This window comes from Rhinopithecus roxellana, chromosome 19 (assembly GCF_007565055.1).
Source record: "Rhinopithecus roxellana isolate Shanxi Qingling chromosome 19, ASM756505v1, whole genome shotgun sequence".
In the NCBI taxonomy this organism is placed as follows: domain Eukaryota; kingdom Metazoa; phylum Chordata; class Mammalia; order Primates; family Cercopithecidae; genus Rhinopithecus; species Rhinopithecus roxellana.
In genome coordinates, this window is record NC_044567.1 from 17,738,401 (window position 1) to 17,764,530 (window position 26,130).

Genomic DNA, 26,130 nt, shown 5'->3' on the forward strand with positions numbered 1-26,130 from the left:
TAAGAATGAAAAGACAGGTGGGCGCGGTGGCTCACGCCTGTAATCCCAACACTTTTGGAGGCCGAGGTGAGCAGATCACAAGGTCAGGAGTTCAAGACCAGCCTGGCCAACATGGTGAAACCCCATCTCTACTAAAAATACATAAATTAGCTGGCCATGGTGGCCAGCACCTGTAATTCCAGCTATGCAGGAGGTTGAGGCAGGAGAGATGTTTGAACCTGGGAGACGGAGGTTTCAGTGAGCCAAGATTACACCAATGCACTCCAGCCTGGGCAACAGGGCAAGACACCATCTCAAAACAAACAAACAAAAACTAAATATGGTTTTACCATACATTCTAGCAGTCATGCTCCTAGTGATTTTCCTAAATGAGTTGAAAACTTAGGTCAACCCCAAAACCTGTACATTAACATTTTCCAGAAGCTTCATTCATAATTGCCGAAAGTTGGAAGCAATCAAGATGTCCTTAAATAAGTGAATGGATAAGCAAATGGTGGTACATCCATGCAGTGGAATATTATTCAGCCATACAAAGAATAAGCTATCAAGCTCGGAAAAGACATGGGGGAACTTTAAATGCATAAAAGCAGCGAGTCTATGAAGGCTACAAATTGTATAATTTTAACTATATGACATTCTGGAAAAGACAAAACTATAGAGATAGAAAAAAGATCAGCAATTCTCAGAGGTTGAGGATGGGAAAGGGAGGAGAAATGAATAGGTGAAGCACAGATACTTAGGGCAGTAAAACTCTTGTACATGATTCTGCAAGGATGGATCCATGACAAAACCCCCACCACCGTGCAATGCAGAGTCAACTCTAAAGCATTCAATTATGTTAGCTGATGTTAACATAACTAAACTGGTGTTTAGCTAGTAATGTATCAGTGTGGGTGATCAGTTGTAACACATGTGCCACACTAAGGCAAGAGGTAATCTACAGGTGGAGGAGAAGGGGTATACAGTGCGTACCTTCTACTGAATATTTCTATGTGTCTAAAACTGTTCTAAAAATAATTGTTTTCGTTTTTAAAAAAGTAAAAAGCGATTTTCCAGTATCTCACTGCTAATGGCTTAGCTTTTTTTTTTATTCTTTCCTTGAACTGGGTAGGAATCTGTCAGGTGCTTCACTTTCTGTCTCCCAGTAACTTGCTGTGATTATGAAAATGTTTGTGCTAAACAACCCATGAAAAAAGCAAATGAATATATTCCTTCTTCTACCCAGACTGAAAGGAAATATGCCACCGCATCAACGTTAGTGAAAGAGAAGTTACAGCTGGTTTCCACTTTCATCTTTGTTTTCCTGTATTTTCTGAATGTTCTCTGTAAAATAAAAAGCTCTTAGCACTAAAACAGTATATATGTATTCCACTGCAGCTTAATTGTATTCAGTTAACATAATTGAAGAGATTAAATAAGAAATGTAGAAATAAGTCAGACATAGATCTTAAGGATCTCTCTGGTTAACTGTAAGTGAAAGACTGTCTCACCACAATGTTTGATGTAAATGGTCTAATTGGTTAGTGACAACCTCATCAATTATTGCAGCTTGCAAAGGGATTTATTTTTAACTTTGTACTTATTAATTATATACTTGCTTATTTGTTTTCTCATTTACTTGCTTTCTTATTTATTTGCTTATTATTTACTCACTTTCCTATTGTTTTAAAGGAGAATTCTAATTAGATATTATCTAAGTGATTATGCCGAGTTCTTACATTTTGTTGGTTTAAATTGCTTTAAGATACATGTTTGAAATCACATATTTACTCTTGAAATGTGTGCCATTTGCAGTGTGCGTGTTGGGGGAAATGAGTTATTTTTTAACGGGAAATGAGTTATTTTCAAAAAGAATTATTTAGATATGACTTTAGTGATTCCTCAGCACAATCACTGGTGATGAAATGTAGCTTACTGTTTTCAGCTAGTTTAAACTGCTCTTGAGACAAACAGAAATTTGTTTCTTAAATACAGGCTCTAGATGACTTTATAGAACACCTCAGGGCTATTATCAAGTACTTGCATATGAAGGATAATTCCACTTGATTATATATTTTATACCCCAAAGGAAAATAAGTTTAAATTTAATTTTAACCAGATGATGCCATCTGCATGGAGTCACTCTGTTTTTGTGTTCACACTGGCCAGGAAGCATTTTAGTGAATGGTGTTAGTTTATTTGGTCTTAGCCAAATGAGCAAGGACCTGAAGACTGGGCAATATGAGAAGACATTTAGGAATCACTGGCTTTTCTCTGTTGATGCCACAATGTAAACTAAGGATGACAGTGGGTAGGGAATGTGTGTGGAATTCCTGTGTGATTCGCTGTAACTGTGGTGTGCTAAATGCATGGTTAAGCTGGTGTCAGCATCGCCTTCCTCTAAATCACAGATCCCTTCTGTGGGCAGGACTCCTGAGGACTCATGGATGTTGTATTTTGAAATCTGCTTTAGAGGATATTTTAAGACTTTTAATAAAAGAAAGATGACTAATGTATAAGGGGACTGAAGGGGAAGAAAAACCCCTTCCTCTACAGGGTAGCATATTTGGGATTATCATTTTCATTTTCTTTAGGTTGATTTCATTTCCAAGTGAATCCAGAAAACACTGTTTTCTTTGACAATACGGCTATAAAAATTACCATAATATGAGGATACATATTATTATTATATATTGAGATTTGTCAGTCTCAAATATATAAAATGACCAATTTCAGTGAGCATTTATCCTTTTAAGAAAACCTATTCTGGCCGGGCGCGGTGGCTCAAGCCTGTAATCCCAGCACTTTGGGAGGCCGAGACGGGCGGATCACGAGGTCAGGAAATCGAGACCATCCTGGCTAACACGGTGAAACCCCGTCTCTACTAAAAAAAATACAAAAAACTAGCCGGGCGAGGTGGCGGGCGCCTGTAGTCCCAGCTACTGCGGAGGCTGAGGCAGGAGAATGGCGTAAACCCAGGAGGCGGAGCTTGCAGTGAGCTGAGATCTGGCCACTGCACTCCAGCCCGAGCGACAGAGCGAGACTCCGTATCAAAAAAAAAAAAAAAAAAAAAAAAAGGAAACCTATTCTATGAAAATCCAATTTTGTGCAAAAAGTGGGAAATAAATGGAGGCATAAGTGTTTGCTTTATGAGACTTGATTTGATTCATGTAAATAGAAAATGGTTTTATTACATGTAAAATATGATTTAAATTGGTCAAAATGTCACTTTCAGAAAAGCATACCTTTTAAGCCAGCACTCATTACATAGAACAAGGATTCCATCTGTGTGCCACAAACAACTTCAAAGAATTTTCTTTATATGTAATGACATAGGAAGTTGTTCCTTAGCGTCCATCTCATCTCCAGTTCCTCAGGAACATTGTCTTTGAGTACAAATTATAATGAGTTTATTTTCTAACTAAAGTATAGTAGTCAGGCTAGTTTATTAGCTAATTTAGTTCTGACCTCTATGGTTGAGAACAGATACAAGAGAAATGCTATTGTATCTTCAGATCTTATAGAAAGCAGATAGCGGAAATGATGAAGTGTACCTGGCTGGCTTTCTGAAAATTTGTGTGAAATGCTTGGCTTTGTAATTTTACATTTCTTTGTAGTCTGATGCTTTGAGTTTATTTAGATGAAAATGTATTTCTAGACTGGTTATCTGATTTTTCAAATGCTGCTTCACAGTTGTATACCACTTAAGGTATGTAGCTTTATATTTAATCTAAATTGGAATTGGGTTTTTGTTATGGTCATTTGGTACATTGGTCAACACTTTATAAATGTTTAACTTTTTGTTTTGAGTTAGTTATAGATTTGCATGCAGTTGTGAGAAATAATAGAGAGACACCAGGTGCGGTGGCTCATGCCTATGATTCCAGTTACTTGGGGGGCTGAGGCAGGAGGATCACTTGAAGCCCAGGAGTTCAAAGATGCAGTGAGCTGTGATGGTGCCACTGCACTCCAGCCTGGGCGACAGTGAGACCCCATCTCTACAAAGAGAAATAATACAAAGAAATGTCATGTACGGTCCTACTAAATTTTATTGTGTTTTGCTTTATTGCACTTTGCAGGTATTATTTTTTACAAATTGAAGGTTTGTGGGAACCCTGTGTCAAGCAAGTCTTGTGGTGCCATTTTTCTAACAGCATATGCTCACTTCATGTCTCTGTGTTACATTTCAGTAACAGTATTTTAGATGTTTTCATGATTATCGTATCTGTTATGGTGATCAGTGATCTTTGATGCTGCTGTTGTCATTGTTTACAACCTCACTGATAGAAGAGGGTGAACTTAATGTTGTGTATGTGTCTTTTTGTTCTGTATTCTTTTGTTTTGGTTTTTTTGAGACAGGGTCTTTCTCTGTCACCCAAGTCGGAGTGCAGTAGCATAATCTCAGCTCACTGCAACCTCTGCCTTCCAGCCTCAAGCGATCCTCCCACCTCAGCCTCCTGAATCAGCAAGTGCATGCCACCACACTCAGCTAATTTTTAAATTTTTTGTAGAGAAGAGGTTTCATTATATGCCCAAGCTAGTCACCAACTCCTGGACTCAAGCCATCCTCCCACCTCAGCCTCCCAAAGTGCTGGGATTACAGGCATAAGCCACCGCACCCTCCCAGTTGTGTGTGTTCTGACTGTGTCATCCGCCACCCATTCTCAACTCGCTCCTTCTCCTCAGGCCTCTCTATTACCTGATACACAACAGTATTGAAATTAGGCTAATTAATAACCTTGCCGTAGCCTGTGAATGTTCAAGTGAGAGGAATAATTGCATGATTCTCACTTTCAATCAAAAGGCAGAAAAGACTACCTTCAGTGAAGAAAGCATACTGAAAGCTGACCTCAGCTGAAAGCTGGGCCTCTTGTTCCTGTTAGCCAAGTTGTGAAAACAAAGGGTAAGTTCTTGAAGGAAATTAAAAGTGCCACTCCAGTGAATACACAAATGATAAGAAAGCGAAACAGCCATATTGCTGATATGGAGGAAGTTTTAGCACCTGGCTAGAAGATCAAACCACCCACAACATTCCCTTAAGGCAAAGCCTAATCCAGGGCAAGCCCCTAGCGAGCTTCAGTTCTGTGAAAGCTGAGAGAGGTGAGGAAGTCACTGAAGAAAAGTTTGAAGCTAACAGAGGTTGGTTCATGGGGTTTAAGGAAAGAAGTCATTTCTATAATATAAAAGTGTGAGGTTGGCCGGGCGCAGTGGCTCACGCCTGTAATCCCAGGACTTTGGGAGGCTGAGGCAGAGAGATCATGAGGTCAGGAGTTCAAGACCAGCCTGGCCAACATGGTGAAATCCTGTCTCTACTAAAAATACAAAAATTAGGCCAGGCATGGTGGCTCACACCTGTAATCCCAGCACTTTGGGAGGCCAAGGCAGGTGGATCACCTGAGGTCAGGAGTTCAAGACCAGCCTGGGCAACAAGGTGAAACTCCATCTCTACTAAAAGTACAAAAGTTAGCTGGGTATGGTGGCACATGCCTGTAATCTCAGCTACTCAGGAGGCTGAGGCATGAGAATCGCTTGAGCCTGGGAGGCGGAGGTTGCAGTGAGCTGAGATTGTGCCATTGCACTCCAGCCTGGGTGACAGAGCAAGACTCCATCTCAAAATAAATAAATAAATGAATAAATAAAAAATACAAGTTTGAAGCAGCAAGTGCTGATGTAGAAGCTGCAGCAAGTCATTCAGAAGATCTAGCTAAGATCATTGATAAAGGCGGCTCCACTAAGCCACAGATATTCAATGTAGAAGAAACAGCCTTTTGATGGAAGAAGATGCCATTTAGGACTTTCCTCCTAGAGAGGAGAAGTCAGTGCCTGGCTTCAAAGCTTCAAAGGACAGCTGACTCTCTTCTTAGAGGCCAGTAGAGCTGGTGACTTTAAATGGAAGCCATTGTTTGTTTACCATCCCAGAAATGCTAGAGCCCTCAAGAATTATGTTCAATCTACTCTGCCTGTGCTCTGTAAATTCAGTAACAAAGCCTGGAAGACATCTGGTTACAGTATAATTTATTGAATGTTTAAAGCCCACTGTGGAAATCTACTGCTCAGAAAAAAGAATTCTTTCAAAATACTATTTCTTTTTGACAACGCACCTGGCTCCTCAAGATCTCTGGTGGAGATGCACAAGGAGAGGAACACTGTTTTCACGCCGTCAACACAACATGCATTCTGAAGCCCGTGGTTCAAGGAGCGATTTTGACTTTCAAGTCTTCTTAGTTAAGAAATACATTTTGTAAGGCTAAAGCTGCCATAGATAGTGATTCTTCTGATGGATCTGTGCAAAGTAAATGGAGAGCGTTGTGGAAAGCAGTCACCATTCTAGATGCCATTAAGAACATTCATGAGGAGGTCAGAATAGCAACATTAACAGGAGTTTGGAAAACATTGATTCCAACCACCCTGGATGACTTTGAGGGGCTCAAGCCTTCAGTGGAGAAAGCAACCACAGATGTGGCAGAACTCGCAAGAGAACTAGAATGAGAAGTGGAGCCTGAAGACGTGACCAAATTGCAACAATCTCATGATAAAACGTGAACAGGTGAGGAGCTGACTTTAACAGATAAACAAAGAAAGTGGTTTCCTGAGATGGATTCCACTGGTGAGGATGCTGTAAACATTGTTGAAATGACAACAAAGGATTCAGAAGCGTGTAGAAACTTAGCTGATAAAGCAGCAAAGGGGTTTGAGAGGATTGACCCCAATTTTGAAAGAAGCTCTACTGGGGGCAAAATGCTACGAAACGGCATCACATGGCACAGAGAAATCTCCTCTCTAGGCCCCAGTTGTTTCTAAGTGAAGAGAATTTTAGAATCAATCTCATAGAAGTGTTGGGAGAATGAAGTTAAAACAAGTAAGACATTTAGGTAGGATGTGGCTTATAACAAGCTCACCATGAATATTAGCTATCATCATTCTTAATAAAATTACCAAATTAATAGATTTTCTGCTCCTTCGCACTTAATTTAGTAGTTTATTTCATTTATTTTATCTTCATTAAGGCAGTTGGCACAAAATTAGTTTGTTGATCTGGGCAATAGATTTTTTTTTTTTTTTTTTTTTTTGAGATGGAGTGTCTCTCTGTTGCCCAGGCTAGAGTGCAGTGGCACCATCTCGCCTCACTACAACCTCCACCTCCCAAGTTCAAGCAATTCTTCTGCCTCAGCCTCCCCAGTAGCTGGGACTACAGGCATCCAGCACCATACCCAGCTAATTTTTGTATTTTTATTAGAGATGGGATTTCACCATGTTGGCCAGATTGGTCTCGAGCACTTGACCTCAGGGGATCCACCTGCCTCGGCCCCCCAAAGTGCTGGCATTACAGGGCATGAGCCACCACACTGGGCCAATTGGCATGTATTTAATAGTTATTCTCCTAGCGCACATCATTTTATATTTTCTGTCTTAGCATAAACAAGTTTCAGTCTTACTGATTGTGTGTTAAACTGTTCCCCCATTTATACTTCAGCTGGTTTGTGGTTTTTAATAATGTAGATACAAATGTAAGGAATATTTATATGTACATATCTTTTCACTTTTAAAAAGTTGTGATAGGCCAGGTGTGGTGGCTCATGCCTGTAATCCTAGCACTATGGGAGGCTGAGGTGGGCGGATTGCCTGAGCTAAGGAGTTCGAGACCAGCCTGTGCAACATGGTGAAACCCCTTCTCTATTAAAATACAAAAAAAAAAAAAAAAAAAATTAGCAAGGGTTAGCGGTGTGCACATGTAGTTCCAGCTACTCAGGAGGCTGAGGTAAAAGAATTGCTTGAATCTGGGAGGCAGAGGCTGCAGTGAGCCAAGATCATTCCACTGTACTCCAGCCTGGGAGACAGAGTGAGACTCCACCTCCAAAAAAAAAAAAAAAAAAAAAAAAAGTTGTGATAAGGTCAGGCACGGTGGCTTATGCCTGTAATTCTAGCACTTTGGCAGGCTGAGGCAGCCGGATCACCTGAGTTCAGGAGTTTGAAACCAGCCCAGTCAACATGGGGAAACCCCATCTCTACTAAGAAAAATACAAAAATTAGCCAGGCCTGGTGGCAGGTGCCTATAATCCCAGCTACTCAGGAGGCTGAGACACCAGAATTGCTTGAACCCTGGAGGCAGAGGTTGCAGTGAGTCAAGACTGTGCTAGTGCACTCCAGCCTGGGGCGACATGGCAAGACTGTCTCAAAAAAACAAACAAAAAAAAAGTTGTGATATAAAATATATGTTAACATAAAATATATCTTTATAACAATTTTGAAGTGTACAATTCAGTGGCACCAAGTACATTGACAATGTGGTGTAATCACCACCGCTATGTATTTGAAAAATTTTTCTTCACCCCACACAAAACAAACTGTAGCCATTAAACAATAACTTCATTTCCCCTCTCCCTAGCTGCTAGTAACCTCTATTTTACTTTGTTCCTAAGAATTTGCCCATTCTAGATACCTCATGTAAGTGGGATCATACAACATCTGTCCTTTTGTGGCTGTCTTTATTTCACTTAGCATAACGTTTTCAAGATTTCATCCATGTTAAAGCATGCATCAGAGCTTCAGTCCATTTTTGGTAATATATATATATTTTTTGAGACAGAGTCTCACTCCATCACCCAGGCTGGAGTACAGTGGCGCGATCTCAGCTCACTGAAACCTCCACCTTCCGGATTCAAGTGATTCTCCTGCCTCAGCCTCCCGAGTAGCTGGAATTACAGGTGTGAGCCACGGTCTCTAGCTAATTTTTGTATTTTTAGTAGAGACGGGCCAGGCTAGGTCTTGAACTCCTGACTTCAGCTGATCTGCATGCCTTGGCCTCCCAAAGTGTTGGGATTACAGGTGTGAGCCACCACACCCAGCCCATTTTATGTATTTTGTACACATTGTTTAGCCATTGAACTTTTGATGGCTGGTGAGTATGACTGGGGCCCCTCTAGGCAGGGTGTGGAGCAGAGGGCCCTCCTTTATAGACTGGACTCACTAGTGGGCTGCTTACCTGTCACTCACCTCCAAGGCTCAAGTTAATACCAATGTGTTCATTTGCTAGAACTCTGAGATGTGCCTGTGTCTCATTGGGCTCTGGTAGATTTTTTTCTTTTAGCAGTATTTTTTAGAGATATATTGTCTAGGTAGAGTAAAATGTACAGATCCTGGTTTTCTGTTGAGTTTTGTTTTGTTTTGAGACAACGTCTTGCTCTGTCACCCAACCTGGAGTGCAGTGGTATGACCATAGCTCACTATGGCCACAACCTGCCAAGCTCAAGCAGTCCTCCTGCCTCAGCCTCCCTGTAGCTGGGACTACAGGCATGCACCCTCATACCTCACTACTTTTTTTGATTTTTAGTAGAGACAAGGTCTCACTATGCTGCCCAAGCTGGTCTCGAACTCCCGGGCTCAAGCAATCCTGCCTCAGCCTCCCAAAGTACTGAATTACAGGTGTCAGCCTGCTGCACCCAGCCTCAGCCTATTGTTAATGGATGTAAACACCTGTGCCACCACCACCCAGAACCAGATCCAGAACATTTCCAGCCTCTCAAAGACTCCTTCGTGCCCCTCCCAGTCAGTGACCCCCAAGGGTGACGCCATTCTAGCCTGTTGTTTAACTTGACTCGAATGGAATTCTCACAGCATGTGTCTGTTTGGATCTGGCTTCCACTCAGTTGTGAGACCCATTGATGTTTCCTGTGGCCTAGCTCCTTCTTATTGCTGAGGGATACTCTGTTGTATGAAAACCACAATTTATTTCTCCCTTCTCCTTTGGTGAACATTTGCATTGTTTCCAGCCTGGGGCAATGATGAGTAAAGCTGTTAAAACAGGCACATATGTTTTCCTTTTTCTTGGGCAATTTTTTAGAAGTAGAAAAGCCAGAACATAGAAGTAGATATTTGACTGTATTACAACTCACCAAGCAGTTTTTCTTATTTTTTTATTTCTTAATATGTTGAGACAGAGTCTTGCTCTATTGCCCAGGCTGGAGTGCAGTGTCGTGCACTCTCACGGACACACATGGATCCAGATGCCACAGCAGCTTTAGTTGGCCAACCTTAAAACAACACATTTGTTCTTACAGTGTTGGAGGTCAGAAGGCTAAAATCAAAGTGTCATGGAAGGTGGCCAGCAGGACCGTGGAGCCTTTGAGGCAATGGGGCACTTTGGCTAAGAGCCACGTACTGGTTCCAGCTGGTGGTCAGTCTCGACCAGCCAGGCTGAGCTCCCCACTGTTGGGGCTGAGCCTGGGTGTCCTCTGGTGATGCTGAGTCCAGAACGAGGCTGCCCATATTCTGGTCCGCAGGGCTGAGCTCTGCTTTCTAGACTTCCAAATAAGAAGAAGAGGGAAAGTCCCCGGTCTCTGGGCACAACCAGGAACAGACAGCAAGTTCTGACTCAGCAGAGGGATGGATTCGTTCCATGCAAAGAGCTGCACTGTCAAGGCCGACACAAGCCAGGGGCTCAGCACACGGCATCGCACCCAGTCCTCTCAGAACTCTGCCGGGTGGTGTTACTGTTCTACCATTCAGAGGAGGGAACTGGGGCACAGGCAGGTCAAGCGACTTGGCCAATGTCTGAACTGCTAGTGTACGGAGCTGGGAGGGGAGCCAGTGGGACCATAAATCCAGTGCAGAAATCCATCCTTCTGCACCCTGCAGAGCAAAAGTGAGTCCGGTTGTTTTCCTGGGTTTCCTGGACACACAAATCTAAATTCCACAGCAGTCTTCACTGGCCAATCTTAATACAACAAATTTATACTCTTAATGATTCTGGAGGTCAGATGTTAAAATCAACATGTCAGCAAGGTTGTTTCCTTCCAGAGGCTCCAGGGGAGAATCTGTTTCTTTTCCTTTTCCAGCTTCTAGAAGCTGCCTGCATGCCTTGGTTTATGGCCCCTCCTGCCATCTTTAAAACCAGCAGCTTTGTCCAGGCACAGTGGCTCATGCCTATAATCCAAGCACTTTGGGAAGCCAAGACAGTAGGATCTCTTCAGTCCAGGAGCTGGAGACCAGCCTAGGCAACAAAGTGAGACCATGTATCTACAAAAAATAGAAAAAAAATTGGACGAGCATAGTGGTGCATGCCTGTACAGCCAGCTACCTGGGAGTCTGAGGTTGGGGGAATCGTGTCAGCCTGGGAAAGTGGAGGCTGCAGAGAGCTGAGCTCATGCCACTGTACTCCAGCTTGGGTGACAGAGTGAGATCCTGTCTCAAAAAAAAAAAAACACAAAACAAACAAACAAAAAACCAAAACCAGCTTCTTGTTTCTTCTGTTGTCACATCTCCTACCTCTGACTCATTCTCCTGCCTCCCTTTTATAGGATCCTTGTGATCACATTGGGACTACCTGTAAAATCAGGACAATCTCCCCATGCCAAAATTATTAATTCAATCACATCTATGAAGTCCCTTCTACAACATATTCACAGTTTCCGGGGATTCGAGTGTGGATGTTTCTGGGGGATGGCCCACTGATACCCAGTGTTATAAGTTTCTTGTAAATCCTTCCAGAGATATTTTATCTATAAATAAATAAATGCAAGTCCGTAGCCTTCCGCCACCCACTTTTTATACCAATGGTATCATTCCATATCAGTGCTCAGAGTTCTGTCTTCCTCTTTTCCTTTTCTTTTTAAGGCTACACAGAACCTATTATATGGAAATACCCTAACTTTTTTCACTTTTCTCCTGTTGGAAGACATTTAAGCTCTTTCCAATACTTTGCTTTGTAATCTTTTGTATTATAATACTGCAATGAATAATCTTGTTTGTAGGATAACTTTCTATTTAAAATCTCATTTTTCAAGCCAGGTATGGTGGTTCATACCTGAAATCCTAGCCCTTTGGGAGGCCGAGACAGAAGGATCATTTCAGCCCAGGTGTTCAAGACCAGCCCTGGCAACACAACGAGAATCCCTCTTTTCAAAAAAACTTAAAAATCAGTGGGGCATGGTGGCATGTACTTATTTGGTCTCAGCTAGTCATGAGGCTTAGGTGGGAGGATCACTTGGGCCCAGGAGGTGAAGGCTGCAGTGAATCATGATCACACCCCTCACTGCACTCCAGCCTGGGCAACAGAGGGAGAACTCATCTCAAACTAAACTAAAATAAAATAATCTTGTTTTTCAGAATTTGAGGGCACCATTTCAGACATTTTGAAACCTCACAGAACTTTTTTGGGGAACTTGTTGCCTTGGAGATTAACCTGCCCTGTCCCGCCCCCATGATCTGTACTTGCTCTTTCTCCCTCCTGGCTTCCTTAGCTCAGCCTTGTGTATACTTGCGAGCCTGTGTCCATCACACTCTGCCTTCAATTCTAGATGCTGTAGTGTGAATACGCTTGAGTGGAGGCCACATGCTTCCCAGGAGGGTGTGTATTTCCAGCGTTGACTCTCATGATAGTATGAAAGGCTCTGGAGAGAATCACAGGCCTCCACAAACAGGCAAGGGGGAAAATGTTCCACAGACATGTTTCAGGAACAACAGGCTTCTCAATCCTAGGCCATGCTGGTCCATACCTGGATCAGGCTGATTCTCCTTCCCCCACACTGCTGGTGTAGACAGGAACAAGAAAGAGAAGTCAGAGACACAGAGAAGCTGTGATTTGCTTGAGGTCACTAAAGTACTTAATGGCAGAGTTCAGACCTGACCTGAGGGACAACAAAAGACACCCCCCTCAAATCCATGGGGAGCAGAGTCTATCTGAATCAGATCCCAGATTTCCTGGGCCTTTCACGGTGCCAGGTGTGTGCACTGAGCTAGGACAGGTTTCCCAGGGTTCTGTGTGGTCATACAACTCAACAATACAGACCAGAAAGCAGTGGCCAGTAGGCTGAACTTGGCTGGCAGGTATTTTCTGTTTGGCCTTCACAGTGTTTCTTCTAACTTGTTATTATAAGAAATTCAAACATGCAGAGAGAATTGTACCATCAACAACACACACCCATCACTCTGCTCCAACAATGATCAACCCAGGCCTATGTTGCTTCATCCTATACCCCCCTCGCTTGCTTCCCTTCCCACCCTTAGATATGTGGAAGCGAATCCAGAGATACCATTCCATTGCAAATATTTCACTGTGTATCTCTATAATATGGGAATTTGGGGGATTTCATTTGAGACAGAATCTCGCTTTGTTGCCCAGGTTGGAGTGCAGTGTCGCAATTGTGGCCTCAACCTCCCAGGCTCAAGCGATTCTCCCACCTCAGCCTCCCAAGTAGCTGGGGTTAAAGGTGTGTGCCACATCTGGCTATTTTTTTATTTTTTGTAGAGATGGGGCGATCCCACTATGTTGCCCAGGCTGGCCCCAAACTCCTGGGTTCAAGTGATTGTTTTGCTTTGGCTTCCCAACAGCCTGCGATTATAGATGCAAGCCACTGTGCCCAGCCAGGAACTTTTACATAATCCGTTTTGACAAAAATTTTCCTCCAAGAAATTAGAAAGTTTTACAGAAAAAAAAATTCAGATTTCTATCTTCTCTTAAAAATTTGGAAGCTCCGCCAATCCTGGGCCCAGATGGTAATCACTGGTTAGCGCTAAGTAGATGTTGACTTTTTAGATGAGGGGTGTGATGTCTACTTTGCCACAGTCCCCACCACTCCCTACCTGGCCGTCTGACTCACAACATATCACCTGCCTGGCTCCTTTAGGCATTTAACTTGGGTAGGAAATTGGCCTAAAGGAGATATTAGAAAAGACATTAAAAACTTGAAGAATGTGAAAATCAGCCAGGAGATAAATCTGTGCTTTAATGCGGGTTATAGAACCACACTGGATATGAGGCATTTCGGAATAAACTTTGAAAATCGTAAGTATCAGTTTGTGAATTTTGCTCAGAGAGACCAAGGTGGAGGGTGGGTGACAGTGGAGAAGCATCTCCTATGTGTCAATCTATTCTACCATAGGCTTTTTCTCACTAAATCATCAATCACATGCAGTAGGAGAAACACCTTCCCATTTTACAGATGAGAAAACTGAGGCAAAGAGAGGTGAAGGTGAAGTAGGCTTCCCAAGGCCACTCAGGTCATGAGCAGCAGAGCTAGGATTCAGACCTGACTCTGAAGCGATGCATCCTCACCACGGCCCATCGCTCCTTTAAAGAGCCCCGGACAGAGAATTTGACAAAGTGGTAGCCCGTGGGGCCTGGGATGGGTGGGGAAACTACACTAGGGTTCGGGGCTGCTGAGGGCCTGAGGGAAGGAATGGGGAGCCCGGGGGCAGAAGCAGAGGAGGGGGCTGCCCCACGACTACAGAGGGCATCTGGGAAAAGGCTCTGCTGAAGGTGGCCAGGAGGGCAAAGGTCACGGTGGCCATTGTTATATGGTGGTGGTGGGGAGAGGGGGATGGCTTCTTCTTGATCCTCTTGGGTAAGTCAAAGATTGACCCTCCAGACCCCTGATGGGTCTCTTTGGCCCCTTGAGCCTCCTGAGTCCCCAGCCAGGGCCCTGGGCACTTTGCTGGGAACTTGGCATGAGGTCCAGCAGCCCCCATTACTACCTAGTTCCTTACCAGCCCAGGGCGTCTGCCTGCTACTTCCCTGCCTGGAAGGAAGGCCTTCAGCTTGGTGCATTCCTGATGCAGCCTCCACTGCCTCTTAGACTCTCACACAAGCTCAGCTCCCTGTCGTGTCCTCTCAGGGCCAGGCTTCTCCTTATCACAAGCTTAGACTGTCTGAGTAACTAATTGGATTTGTGTCTGCCTCCACACAGGACCCTAAGACCCCTGGGGCTGAGACTCTATCTGTCCTGGTCACAGCCGCACCCCATCCCCTTGCATGGCGCTGTCACACCGAGGCCAGCCATTGACTAGCGCTGGAGGGGAGCAAACAGGAGGCCGGCCACCTGACTGATGGTCCCAAATCTTTTCCCTGCAGGCCGTCTCCTTTTCTGGAACTATCCAAGGGGGTCTCCAGGACGGACTTCAGATCACTGTCAATGGGACTGTTCTCAGCTCCAGTGGAAGCAGGTGTGTGTGTGTGTGTAATAATGGAAACATTTCACTCCAGCCTCGTCCCTTAGTAAACCACTGCCCGGGTTACTTCAAACAACAACATCCAAGCTCACGTGCCTGGCTCAGCGGAGGCCCAATGCGTCCCTAACCCATGCCACAGGACAGCACTCCGCAGGCACAACCTGCAGCCAGGGGTGCCATTAACCTGGACTCCGGGATGAATGGGGCCCTGGGAGCTGGCGGTCTAAGGAGGGAGTGGGATGGTCAGAGTTGGAGGATTATGTTCTGGGTTGAACCTTGCACACTGTGACTAAGAGTTACAAAAATCAAACTTCCTCCATTTCCCATCACTGCTCTCATCCACTCTGAAGCTCTCCTTCTGCTGATGTGAAAATATTGAAAATCGCCGTCAAAAGTAATTTGGTCTCTTTCGGTTTCAAGGCCTTTTCTGGAAACTACTAAATCAATTCAAAATACTAACATTGTATTAGGGCTCTTTCCCACCCCCTCCTCCCTCCCAAGGTGGGCTGTCTGGGAACAGAGAGGAGCTCACATGACTTCTCAGGGGTTGGGAGGGCTCTAGACTCTCAAACGGATCTGGCTGACCCCTGCCGGGGTGCCCCGACTGGGTGGCACAGAGGTGTGCAGCTCTCTCCTGTCTTGGTGGGAGACCACGGGTGGCTGCCTGCTGGTCTGTGGGGCCCACAGAAGAGCCTCTTGGACTCATTGCTCTCTCACAGAAGCCTCTCTGCCTCAGTCCCAGAGGACCTCTCCTTCTGGGCCTCGCAGATCCCAGCTCAACCTCAGCTCGGCCACCTAGATTATTGGTGACCTCCCCCAGGAAATGCCAAGGGCAGGGAGGCCCCTAATCCCCCTGAACCCTCCAACCAGGGGAGTCAGGACCATGCCTCTGATCTTCCACCCCTTCCTCTCTCCTCCTCCCTCCGCCTTCCCCACCTGCCAGCACCAGGAGGGCTTCCCACTCCTATCCTGTCAAATAGAGACAGATCCTACCTCAGAGGACCCTCTCCTCTCAGGAGCTTTCTGCCTCTCCCCTCCTTGGGGCAGGAATTTCCAAAGGACTACAGGGATGAAGCTGAAGGACTCCAAAGGAAAAAATACAAGCAGAGATATTTCAGATGTAATCGTCTCCATTTATTCATTTAATTAATTGATTTTTTTCTTTTGAGACAGACTTTTTCTTTCACCCAGTCTGGAGTGCAGTGGTATGATCATAGCTCACTGCAGCCTCGAATTCCAGGGCTCGAGTGATCCTCCCATCTCAGCCTCCAGAGCAGCTGGGACTACAGGAGTGCACTATGATGCCCAGCTAATCAATTTTTCTTTTTAAGTAGAGATGAGATTTCACTGTGTTGCCCAGGCTGGTCTCGAACTCCTGGGCTCAAGTGATCCACCCATCTTGGCCTCCCAAAGTGCTGTGATTACATGCGTGAGCCACTGTGCCCAGCCCCAATTTCACATGCTCTCTACAGTTGTTCTCTTCTTTCCCACTTAATCAGGCATGTGCTGGCCTCCAACAGGTGTCCACTGGCATGGAAGGCCCTCTCTTCTAGGTGTGCTTAGCAACTTCCATCTTTGGTAACTATTGGTAATCACTTTCCAAGACCTATGCTTCTTGTTTGTTAATGCCAGCACTTTTTCTTAACCATTTTCTACTTATCTTTAGACAATCATACTGTAAAGGCAAAATGCAAAAATTGCACAAAAACACATTAGATCCAAGTTAGAGAAACATAAAGGATGCCAACCAAGCAGTCTCTGCCATGCAGGTTCTATGCAAGATCCCAGACAAATGTAGGGCAGAGGCACCGAGGCCCTCCTGTGCCTATCCCTGGCAATAAACCATGCCACAGAAGACTATTTGCTTTCCCTGGGCCTAGGTTTGCTGTGGACTTTCAGACCGGCTTCAGTGGAAACGACCTTGCCTTCCACTTCAACCCTCAGTTTGAAGAGGGAGGGTACGTGGTGTGCAACACAAGGCAGAAAGGAAGCTGGGCACCTGAGGAGAGGAAGATGCACATTCTGTCCCAGCAGGGGATGCCCTTTGACCTCTGCTTCCTGGTGCAGAGCTCAAATTTCAAGATGAGCAGGAATCCTCTCCCCACCTCTCAGCCCTGGGACCCCCAGCCTTATCAGGTGAATGGCTTTTAAGTAATCACTTCAACTGACATTCAGCCAGAGTGACACCACTATACAGATAACACGACCATTTCCTTGTAAGGTGTTACCCATGGCTGCGTAGTCTCCTTCTGCACCTTCACCTGAATCTACAGGTGCACCTGCTGCTTCTTTTACTCTGAAAATAAGAACTAGAGGAGTCATCATGTTGCTGTTTGGTGTTGTGTGTCTTTGAATTCCAAGCTCATTCCATTCCTCTGCTGTCACCATTCCTCCTCTCCAGGTCGCTGGTAACATTTATTTTTCAGCGACATTGTTCCAGCCTTTATCCAGGGTCTATTAAGGGTATAGTTTTATAAGCACATTGCAAATTACCTTTGCAAGCAGAGTAGGTCTCTGGGCTTGAGAAGCCCGTGGGTAAGTCAGTCTGAGTATGCTTATCTGAGATAAGGATGTCCACATCCATTCACTATGCAACCTGAGGTCACCTCTCCTCTGTTCCCCATGAGTATTTTATGCATGTATAAATAATACCCCTGCAGCCATAAAAAGAAACAAGATCATGTCCTTTGCAGGAACATGGATGGAGCTGGAAGCCTTTATCCTCAACAAACTAACACAGGAGTAGAAAAGCAAACACCACATGTTCTCACTTATAAGTAGGAACTGAATGATGAGAACACATGTACACAAGGTGGGAGACAACACATCCTGGGCCCTTGTGGAGGACGGAGAGCATCAGGAAGATTAGCTAATGGATGTTGGGCTTGATACCAAGATGATGAGTTGATATGTGTAGCAAACCACATGGCACCCGTTTACCTAGTTAACAAACCTGCACATCCTGTACTCGTACCCTGGAACTTAAAATAAAAGTTGAAGGGGATGGGCACAGTGGATCATGCCTATAATCCCAGCACTTTGGGAGGCTGAGGAGGACGGATCACTTCAGGTCAGGAGGTCAAGACCAGCCTGGCCAACATGGTGAAACCCTGTCTCTACTAAAAATACAAAAATTACCTGGGTGTGGTGGTGGGCACCTGTAATCCCAGCTACTCGGGAGGCTGAGGCACAAGAATCGCTTGAACCACTGTGCTCCAGCCTGGGCGACAGACTGATACTCGATCTCAAAAAAAAAAAAAGTTGAAGGAAAATAAATAATAAATAAATGAAGCCCCAGGTGAGCTAAGACTAGAAAGACAAACCTACTGCAGTAAACAACCAGAAGAAAGAAAAGCCCAACCACTGGGGCCCAGGAGAGACTCAGGTTGATGCCCTTCGGGTCACACACGTTCCTGTAACTGGCCCCACAGTGAGGCCCAGACTCAGGTCTTCATTTTCTAGAAGGAGGGTCCAGGAGCGCAGGGCGGGGTCCCCATCCCAGCCTGGAGCGTCTCCCCCAGAACTGGCAGGTGATGGTGAACGGGAGCCTCTTCGTGCAGTATTTCCACCGCGTGCCCTTCCACCGTGTGGACACCATCTCCGTCAATGGCTCTGTGCAGCTGTCCTACATCAGCTTCCAGGTCAGACTGTCCACCTGGCACCGGTCCCCAGGGCTGGGATGCAGGGCCCAGCGTAGCTGTGCCTAGGCCCTGCTGGGTGGACCCAAGCCAATCTCCTACCCAGGTGACTCTGGGGACAACCTCTGCTTCCCTGTCCCAGTGCCTGCCCGCCCCTTCTCCTCTGTCACTCTGCCCCTCCTTCTGTGTCACTGTCTCTGTCCAGAACATCTGCCTTGGTCTCCCAGACTCCTCGGCTGCCCCTTTCTCCTCACACCTTGATTTCCACCCTGGTTAGGAGGCCGTATTGTTCTAGAAAGAGCCCAGGCTCAGGAACCAAGCTGAATCCAGTTCAAATTCCCAGCTCTGCGATTCATCCTCTGTGGGATCTTAGACAAGCGACTTTGCCTCTCTCAGCCTCGGTTTCCTCATCTGCAGAATGAGCAGGGTCATTGCCTGCCCCCCGTGGGTGGTTGTGTGGTTCAGTGAGGAGATAGATATCAGAGGTCACACAGTGGCCCCCTGGGCACACACCAGGGTAGGTTTGACCTCTGTATTTTAAAGACTTTGAATGTGTTGCCAACATCTGAAAGGTCAGGAGAGCCGGGTACGGTGGTGGAGGTCTGCAATCCTGGCTACTCAAGAGGCTGAGGCGGGAGAATCGCTTGAGTCCAGGAAATCGAGTTCTGCCTGGGCAACACAGCAAGACCCCATCTCTAAAAACTTCTTGTTTGAATAACAAAATAAAATAAATAAAACTAAAGAAGGTCAGGAGATACCAATACCACGTGAAAAATGGGAAGATGAGGGTATGCTGGGCCCACATTCCCGCAGGGCACTGGCAGCTGGATGGGAGCTGCTGTTACCCTTTCGGCATTCGAGGGAGCTTCCTGAAATGAGCGAAGTGCGCAGTAGGCCCTCAGCAAATCTGGGCTCCTCACCTTTTGGTCCTCATCTCTCATTCCATCCTTCCCTGACTCTCTCCCCTGCAGGTGGAAGGGGAGGGAAGAGCTGGAGGGAGACTGCCCCTCTGCGCTGCTCACTGGAGCCTGGCCCTTTCCCCCTCCCACCTCAGCGTGGCCCTAACCCCCTTGCCGCATCCCTCTGCCTGCCAGGTCTCTCCCTCTTGCCCCTGCCTCTGCCTTTCAGCTTCTTCTTGGCTCCATTAATGCTTCTCCTTACCACCCAGTGCCTTTTGTTTTAACAGAACCCCCGCACAGTCCCTGTTCAGCCTGCCTTCTCCAAGGTGCCTTTCTCCCAGCCTGTCTGTTTCCCACCCAGGCCCAGGGGCACAGACAAAACATGAGTTCAGCACAGAGGCCCTGGGTGGCTGAGCAGACAGCAGGAAGGACCGAGGGTCTGAGAGGCTGGCCCCAACCAGCAGGCCACCAGGGCCTACAGGCACCATCTTGCCCACTCAAGAGTTCCCTGTCTCTGTCCGCTGGGCACCCAGAGCTGGGGATCTGGGGGTTGCCCTGAATTCTTCACTCCCCCTTCTTTATGTCTCTCCAAGGCACCAAGGGTCCTGAAGCCACTGACATGGCCCAGGCCTCTGGGATTCCTCACCATGACGACAGGGGTCCTGTTCCCCATCCCCCACACCCAACCACTGCCACAGTGACCTTCTTATAAGCAAATCTGATCACACCCCCTCCCTGCTTAAAAATCTTAAAAGCCCCAAGCCCTTCAGATAAAGCCCAAATTCCCCAGCAGGGCATACAGATTCCTCCCGAGTCTGGCCCCAGTCAACCTCCCTGCCTCACCCCCAACCCACGAAGCTCATGCAGCCTCTGCAGCTCACACGAGGCCCTCGGGCCACCATGCTTTTGCATATGCTGTCCCTGGTCCCGGAAGCACCCTCTGCCAGCCTGCCCCCAGCACACGCCTAATTGCCCTTCCATGCTCTGCCTAAGTGTCTCTCCTCTGGGAGTCCTCCCTGCCCAGAATATTGTTGGACGCTCTCCCCGCGTCCCCATGGAGTCTGTACATATCTGTGCCATGCCAGTTCACAGCACCCCATTGTAAGTGTGTTTGCGTGTCTGTCCCTATCACTCTACCCCATCTCCCTATGCCCATGAGGCCCCAGAGGGCTAGGACTGTGGCTTATACATTTGCACAGTGCCTGGCACTCAGTAGGGGCTCAGAGAATGAATGAATGTGGAATGTGGTTCTCACAACCAGGGAGAACGGGATACCAGCCAGGGCAAGAACAGTCTACTGGGTGGGGCAGGATCCAGGACAAGGAGGCGAGCAGCACTTCCTCTGGCCACTCAAGCAGTGGGGACTGGGAGGAGGGGCGCTTTGTCTACACAGTCTTCCTATGGCCCAACACGGTACAGACAGGGCACCTGCCTCCTGCCTCGCTGACTTCAGGACTGGTCGAGCCCCAGGGAACTTTTGCAGGTCAGCCCAACTTTGGCCCTAGCCCTGGCGCTGGTCCTGGCGCTGGGGAGGATAGAAAGTGTGCTGGATACAGTCAGACAGAACTGGCAGCCGTTTTGGATTTGGTCCCTTCCACCTGGGCGAGCTTGGGCAAGTTGCTTAATCTTTCTGAGCCTCATTGCCTCACCAGTGACACAGGAGCTGAGGCTGCTTCCCTCGTTGGAAAACACTGAAGCCCAGGAATCGACCCACAGTAGGCCTTCAACAAATACCCCTTCTCACCTTACGGGTGAAATATGGCACTGGAAGTAATGCTCTTGGCTGTGGGAGCTACAGAAAGCAGTGAGGTCTCTATCAAACCTAGTCTTCTCTCTCTTGAGAGGAACAAATGGGGATACCTTACCTCCCAACCCCAAAGCCCTGTGCACCTGGAGGTAAAAATCTGGGTGCCACGGATTCAGGAAGGCTTGCTTGGGAGCAAGAGGGAGGTGGGTGTTTCTGGGGAGGCATTTCTTTTTCTTTTTTTTTTTTTTTTTTGAGACGAAGTCTCGCTCTGTGGCCCAGGCTGGAGTGCAGTGGTGCGATCTTGGCTCATTGCAAGCTCCGCCTCCTGGGTTCATGCCATTCTTCTATCTCAGCCTCCCGAGTATCTGGAACTACAGGTGCTCACCACCACACTCGGCTAATTTTTTTTTTTTTTTTTTAGTAGAGACAGTTTCACCGTGTTGGCCAGGATGGTCTCGATCTCCTGACCTCATGATCTGCCCACCTCGGCCTCCCAAAGTGCTGAGATTACAGGTGTGAGCCACCGCGCCCGGCCCTGGGGAAGCATTTCTGAGCACAAGAGCCTCCCTGGAGTTCTGCCATCGTCTCTTCCCGTTCTGTGGTGCCTGTGATAACCACCGTTCTGACTCTCCTCACCCCTCCAGCCTCCCGGCGTGCGGCCTGCCAACCCGGCTCCCATTGTAAGTCTCTTGCTTTCTTTTTGGATCCTCTTGATTTTGGCTTTTCTTCTGGGCTCATGGAGGAGGCAGGGCCAGGCATTGGGCCTCTCCCATTGGGAGTGGGGAAGGCAGAGGCCAGGCCCTTGACCGTCTGCCCAGCCTGGCGAGGTAGGGGTTGGATGTGGTTGGCTGGCTGTGATGAAGCAACCTCAGTTGCCACCCCGTGGGCAGCCACGGAAGACCGTGTCCCGCATTCCCTTCTCCCACCTGCAAAGGGAGGCTAGGCTGAGAGACGCTTCCCTGAGAGGAAAGATGGGCCAGAGCCACCAGCGTCCCCATCTGTCTTCTCCAGGGTTCTAACCTTTGCCCCTCCCTCATCCCCTTGAGAGAAGAAACACCTGGACCCACCCTCTGTGGGGTCTGTGGGGCCATTGGGCTGATGACACCCCCTGGAGGTGCCTGCCGTGTGGCGCCCTCTGGTGGGAGCTGGTGGTCTTCACATGGGAGAGCCTGGGTGAGACCTGGTTTCTTTCTTCCAGATCCAGACAGTCATCCACACGGTGCAGAGCACCCCTGGACAGATGTTCTCTGTAAGTCTACAAGTTCTGGCCAGTTCACAGCTGCACAGTGTCCTCCTTCACCAAGAACTAAACTCCCTAGAGCTCTAGAGTTGGGAAGAAAGCAGTTTAGCAAGGAGGATGGGAACACTAGGGACTGAGTCCTTGGCTCAGGTGACATGTGGCTAAAGCTGTTCTTGGGACAGCAGAGATTCTGGAAGAAGCAGGATTTATCCAGTGGTGGAAGAGGCAGGTTCCCTAGAGACCAGGAGGGAAACTGGTCCACCTGTCACCAAGTGGGGAGTGCAGTGGCCCCAGCACCCGGATGTGAGGTTCCTGGCCCTGCATCCTGGGTCCCCGGGATGTCACTACTGATCACAGGCTTAAGCTGTTCTCCTGCTGGTGCAAATCAGGCCGGGAGCTTAGCGTTAGTGGGGCTGCCTGTGGAGGGGTTGAGGGGCAGGTGACCGTGGTGGGGTCCGGGAACACGGCAGGAAGTTCCAGGAAGGCTAGCATGAAAAGGGAGGTGGACGGGAGAGTCCAAGGGCCAAAGCCTCACGAGGTCAGCCTCACAGTGGAGCCCCCTCTAGAATGCGTGGGTGCGCGTGGGTGAGTGCTCGTGCACACCTGCGCTCTCCCACTGAATTTCCTGGTTTCTTTTCAACAGACTCCCGCCCTCCCACCTGTGATGTACCCCCACTCTGCCTATGTAAGTGGTTTCTCAGGGAGGGCAGAGGTTCTGTTTGTGGTGGGCAGGCTGGGGGTGAAGAGCTGCTGCGGGGGTATCCACTGCCTTGAAAAATGAAAAGCGGTCCTTCGGTAAGCTGAAGGGCTTCAAAGCATCCCAGTGAATTAGAAGAATGTGGAGAGGAGCTTTCAACCTTAAAACTGTCATGTCAATGTGAGCACATTGCATAGCCCTCCCTTTTCAACCCACGGGTCTTTTTGTGTTTGGCCAAAGTTCCTTTCTTTTTTTTTTTTTTTTAAGACGGAGTCTTGCTCTGTCGCCCAGGCTGGGGTGCAGAGGTGTGATATCGGCTCACTGCAAGCTCCGCCTCCCAGGTTCATGCCATTCTTCTGCCTCAGCCTCCCAAGCAGCTGGGACTACAGGCGCCCGCCACCTCGCCTGGCTAATTTTTTGTATTTTTTAGTAGAGACGGGGTTTCACCATGTTAGTCAATCTCCTGACTTCATGATCTGCCCACCTCGGCCTCCCAGAGTGCTGGGATTACAGGCGTGAGCCACTGCACCCGGCCCAAAGTTCCTTTCGTGACACTAATCTAAGCCCATTAATTTGAGAACCACTGGAAAGTTTTCTTTTGGCTTTTATGGAACGAAGTAAAGATATCATGGGCTTCTTCTCAGCTGACAGCCCAGATTCATGGGAACTGGTACAGTCTTCCCCTTTTGCATGGTGGGCTGCCCTGGCTGCCACTGGCTGACCCATGCCTCTCCTTCTGAAAGCTGATGCCTTTTGTCACCACCATTTCGGGAGGGCTGTACCCATCCAAGTCTGTCATCCTGTCGGGCACTGTCCTGCCCAGTGCTCAGAGGTAAGCCAAGGGCTCCAGTGACCTCTGGGAAGAGAGAGCCCTTCAAGGTCATTCCAGTCATTCCCCTGGCTTTGGGCAGGCTGTGGATGACAGGGAGGAAATGGGGCCCAGAACTCAGTGGACAAATGTCCAGATGGGCCACCCACCCCAGGTTCCACATCAACCTGTGCTCTGGGAGCCACAACGCCTTCCACCTGAATCCCTGTTTTGATGAGAACGCTGTGGTCTGCAACAACCAGATCAACAGCTCTTGGGGGTCTAACAAGAGGGGCACAGCTGGGGAGAGGGGAGGAGTGGGCAGTGAAGACAAAGCCCCACGCTCATTCCCCTCCCATCCCCCACGCAGCTCCACCCCAGTCCCAAGCCACCAGCTGTCCACTCCTGGTGGGAGGTGACCTCCTCAGCCCCTCCCCTCTGACCTTTAACCTCACTCTCACCTTGCACTCTGTAGCAACCCTTCACCCCCTTCAGGAAAGCTAGCCTGATGGCATCCCACTGGCCTCCACCAACTGACCAGAGTGCTGTCTTCAGGGGACTGGCTCCTTTCCCAGTGTCTTTGAAATAAAGAAATGAAAATGCTTGTTGGCACATTCATGTGGGTTGACCGTGGCTTCTTTAATCATTTGGAGACATTTTGGAGTCTGTGGAATCGGGCGGTGGGGGGCTGCTGAGAGGAGTGGGACGGGAAAGCGTGGACTCCCTTTGGGCAGGGGGTCCTGACCTCACACCTCCTCCCAGAGGGTCCCTCGCAAATCCCAAGAGGGTGTTGGAGAAAGCAGGCTGGGGCTCTAGCCTTTTGGGCAGGAATCTTGGACACAGGAAGGGTTGCAATGGGGGAGCCCAGGAAATAGCCCCAGGCCTCTGAGATGGGAGATGGGCTGGGGCAGAGCCTGTGAGGGCCACAGCAGGACCAGAACTGGGCTCCTCAGACCTGGCGTCCCAGTGGGAGGAGGTAGCTTGAGGAACAGGTGTCAGGAGAAGCCTACCGGAAGCACCGTTTGGGTGTGTGTTCCATTGTGGGTCTCCCTGGCATTAGGGGTTAGGGCTTGCGTGGGAAAAGTGGCTCTGTGCCCATGTGTGGGGTTCGGCCAGCCACTGGAAGCCCAGCTCCACATCCAGGTGATGCCAACACATCCTGCTTGGCCCAGCAAGAATCCATTTCTTCAGGCCCCATAGACCAGCACAAGCTCCATCTGCTGCTGTCACACCTGGCAGCCATTTCAGAGGAGCCATGGCCTGCCTGGGGTGTCCCTCTGTGGAGGATCTGTCCAGGTTGCAACACCCACCAGCTCCCCATTCTGAGGGGAGCTTTCCCTACAAAACACCCACACACACACAGAGTGTGATTAAAATAAAATGGAATTCATATAAATATCTCCATCAAGGAATCATACAGGGAAGGCCCAAGTGGCCATAGAGAACAGACTGGGGTGTTAATTTTTTAAATACCGAGGCATAAATAACTGTACACAAGGCAGTTAAATACACAGTGGCACAACAGCACCTCCTGGTGGTCACATGAAGTGGTGCAGTCAGCCGCGGGTTCCATCTTGCACCCACTTGCCAGGTCTGGCATTGAAGATTTCGTCTCCAAGGGACCAGGGAGGCCCCAGCTTGAGAGAGGAGGCTCTGATCAATCCAGGGTGCTACTTGGTAGGAGGTCAAGTAAAGGCCTTGATGGGGAACGAGGTGAGGAAATAAGACGTGACGCTGGGGGATATCACTTTTCTCCATCTCCCCAGGCCCTGTGACCTCAGAGCTGGCTCCATGGTTAAGTTCTGTGCCAGCAGCTTTAACCCCTCCTGTGGGCCGTCAGAGGGCTGACATCTCCAGGCTCCTGGGTTGCACTGCCGCCCCGTCCTTCTTCGCCTCGTAGGGAAATACAGCACCAAAGATATCTTCATGATAGCGCTTCTGGCTCTTTTAGGTGGAAACAGAGACCAACGTGTGAAGTCCAGGCTGGGATGAGCCCCTGGGGCTGCCCAGCTTCCCTGTCACATGGACCTTCATGAGCCATCTGTCTTCCCAACTGTCAGACTAAGATTGTGCTGGAATCTGGTTTAGAGCCTAACCCCGCTCAGCACCTGCTCTGGAGCGGGCCCTCTAACCATCTCCAAAGCTTTACTTGGCATTCCCATGTCCTGCCCAGCGC

General features: G+C 48.0%; 2 protein-coding genes across 2 annotated transcripts in view; one reads left to right on the forward strand and one right to left on the reverse strand.

The window, feature by feature from the left end:
• Nucleotides 1-12,639: 12,639 nt before the first annotated feature.
• On the forward strand, nucleotides 12,640-24,373 carry LOC104669390 (galectin-9). Its single transcript, XM_030924081.1, has 9 exons — nucleotides 12,640-12,699; nucleotides 14,828-14,919; nucleotides 16,806-17,005; nucleotides 18,454-18,566; nucleotides 21,854-21,889; nucleotides 22,408-22,458; nucleotides 23,093-23,134; nucleotides 23,890-23,978; nucleotides 24,130-24,373. The coding sequence occupies exons 1-9, from the start codon at nucleotides 12,640-12,642 to the stop codon at nucleotides 24,371-24,373; spliced, it is 927 nt and encodes a 308-aa protein (XP_030779941.1).
• Nucleotides 24,374-25,319: 946 nt separating this feature from the next.
• The window catches only part of NOS2 (nitric oxide synthase 2), a 43,681-nt gene continuing 42,870 nt past the window's right edge, over nucleotides 25,320-26,130 (reverse strand). The window contains exon 27 of the mRNA XM_010372301.2: nucleotides 25,320-25,898. Within this exon, the coding sequence (XP_010370603.1) occupies nucleotides 25,791-25,898 (108 nt within the window). The 3' untranslated portion in view covers nucleotides 25,320-25,790. The remainder of the gene's footprint in view (nucleotides 25,899-26,130) is intronic.

What these genes read in the sequence shown, in the direction of transcription:
- LOC104669390 (XM_030924081.1), top strand. Translation starts at nt 12,640, where the DNA reads ATGGGGAGCAGAGTCTATCTGAATCAGATCCCAGATTTCCTGGGCCTT. An exon ending in CTCAGCTCCAGTGGAAGCAG is followed by an intron (nt 14,920 to 16,805) that starts GTGTGTGTGTGT and finishes CCCTGGGCCTAG; the next exon opens with GTTTGCTGTGGACTTTCAGA. An exon ending in TGTCCTACATCAGCTTCCAG is followed by an intron (nt 18,567 to 21,853) that starts GTCAGACTGTCC and finishes TCACCCCTCCAG; the next exon opens with CCTCCCGGCGTGCGGCCTGC.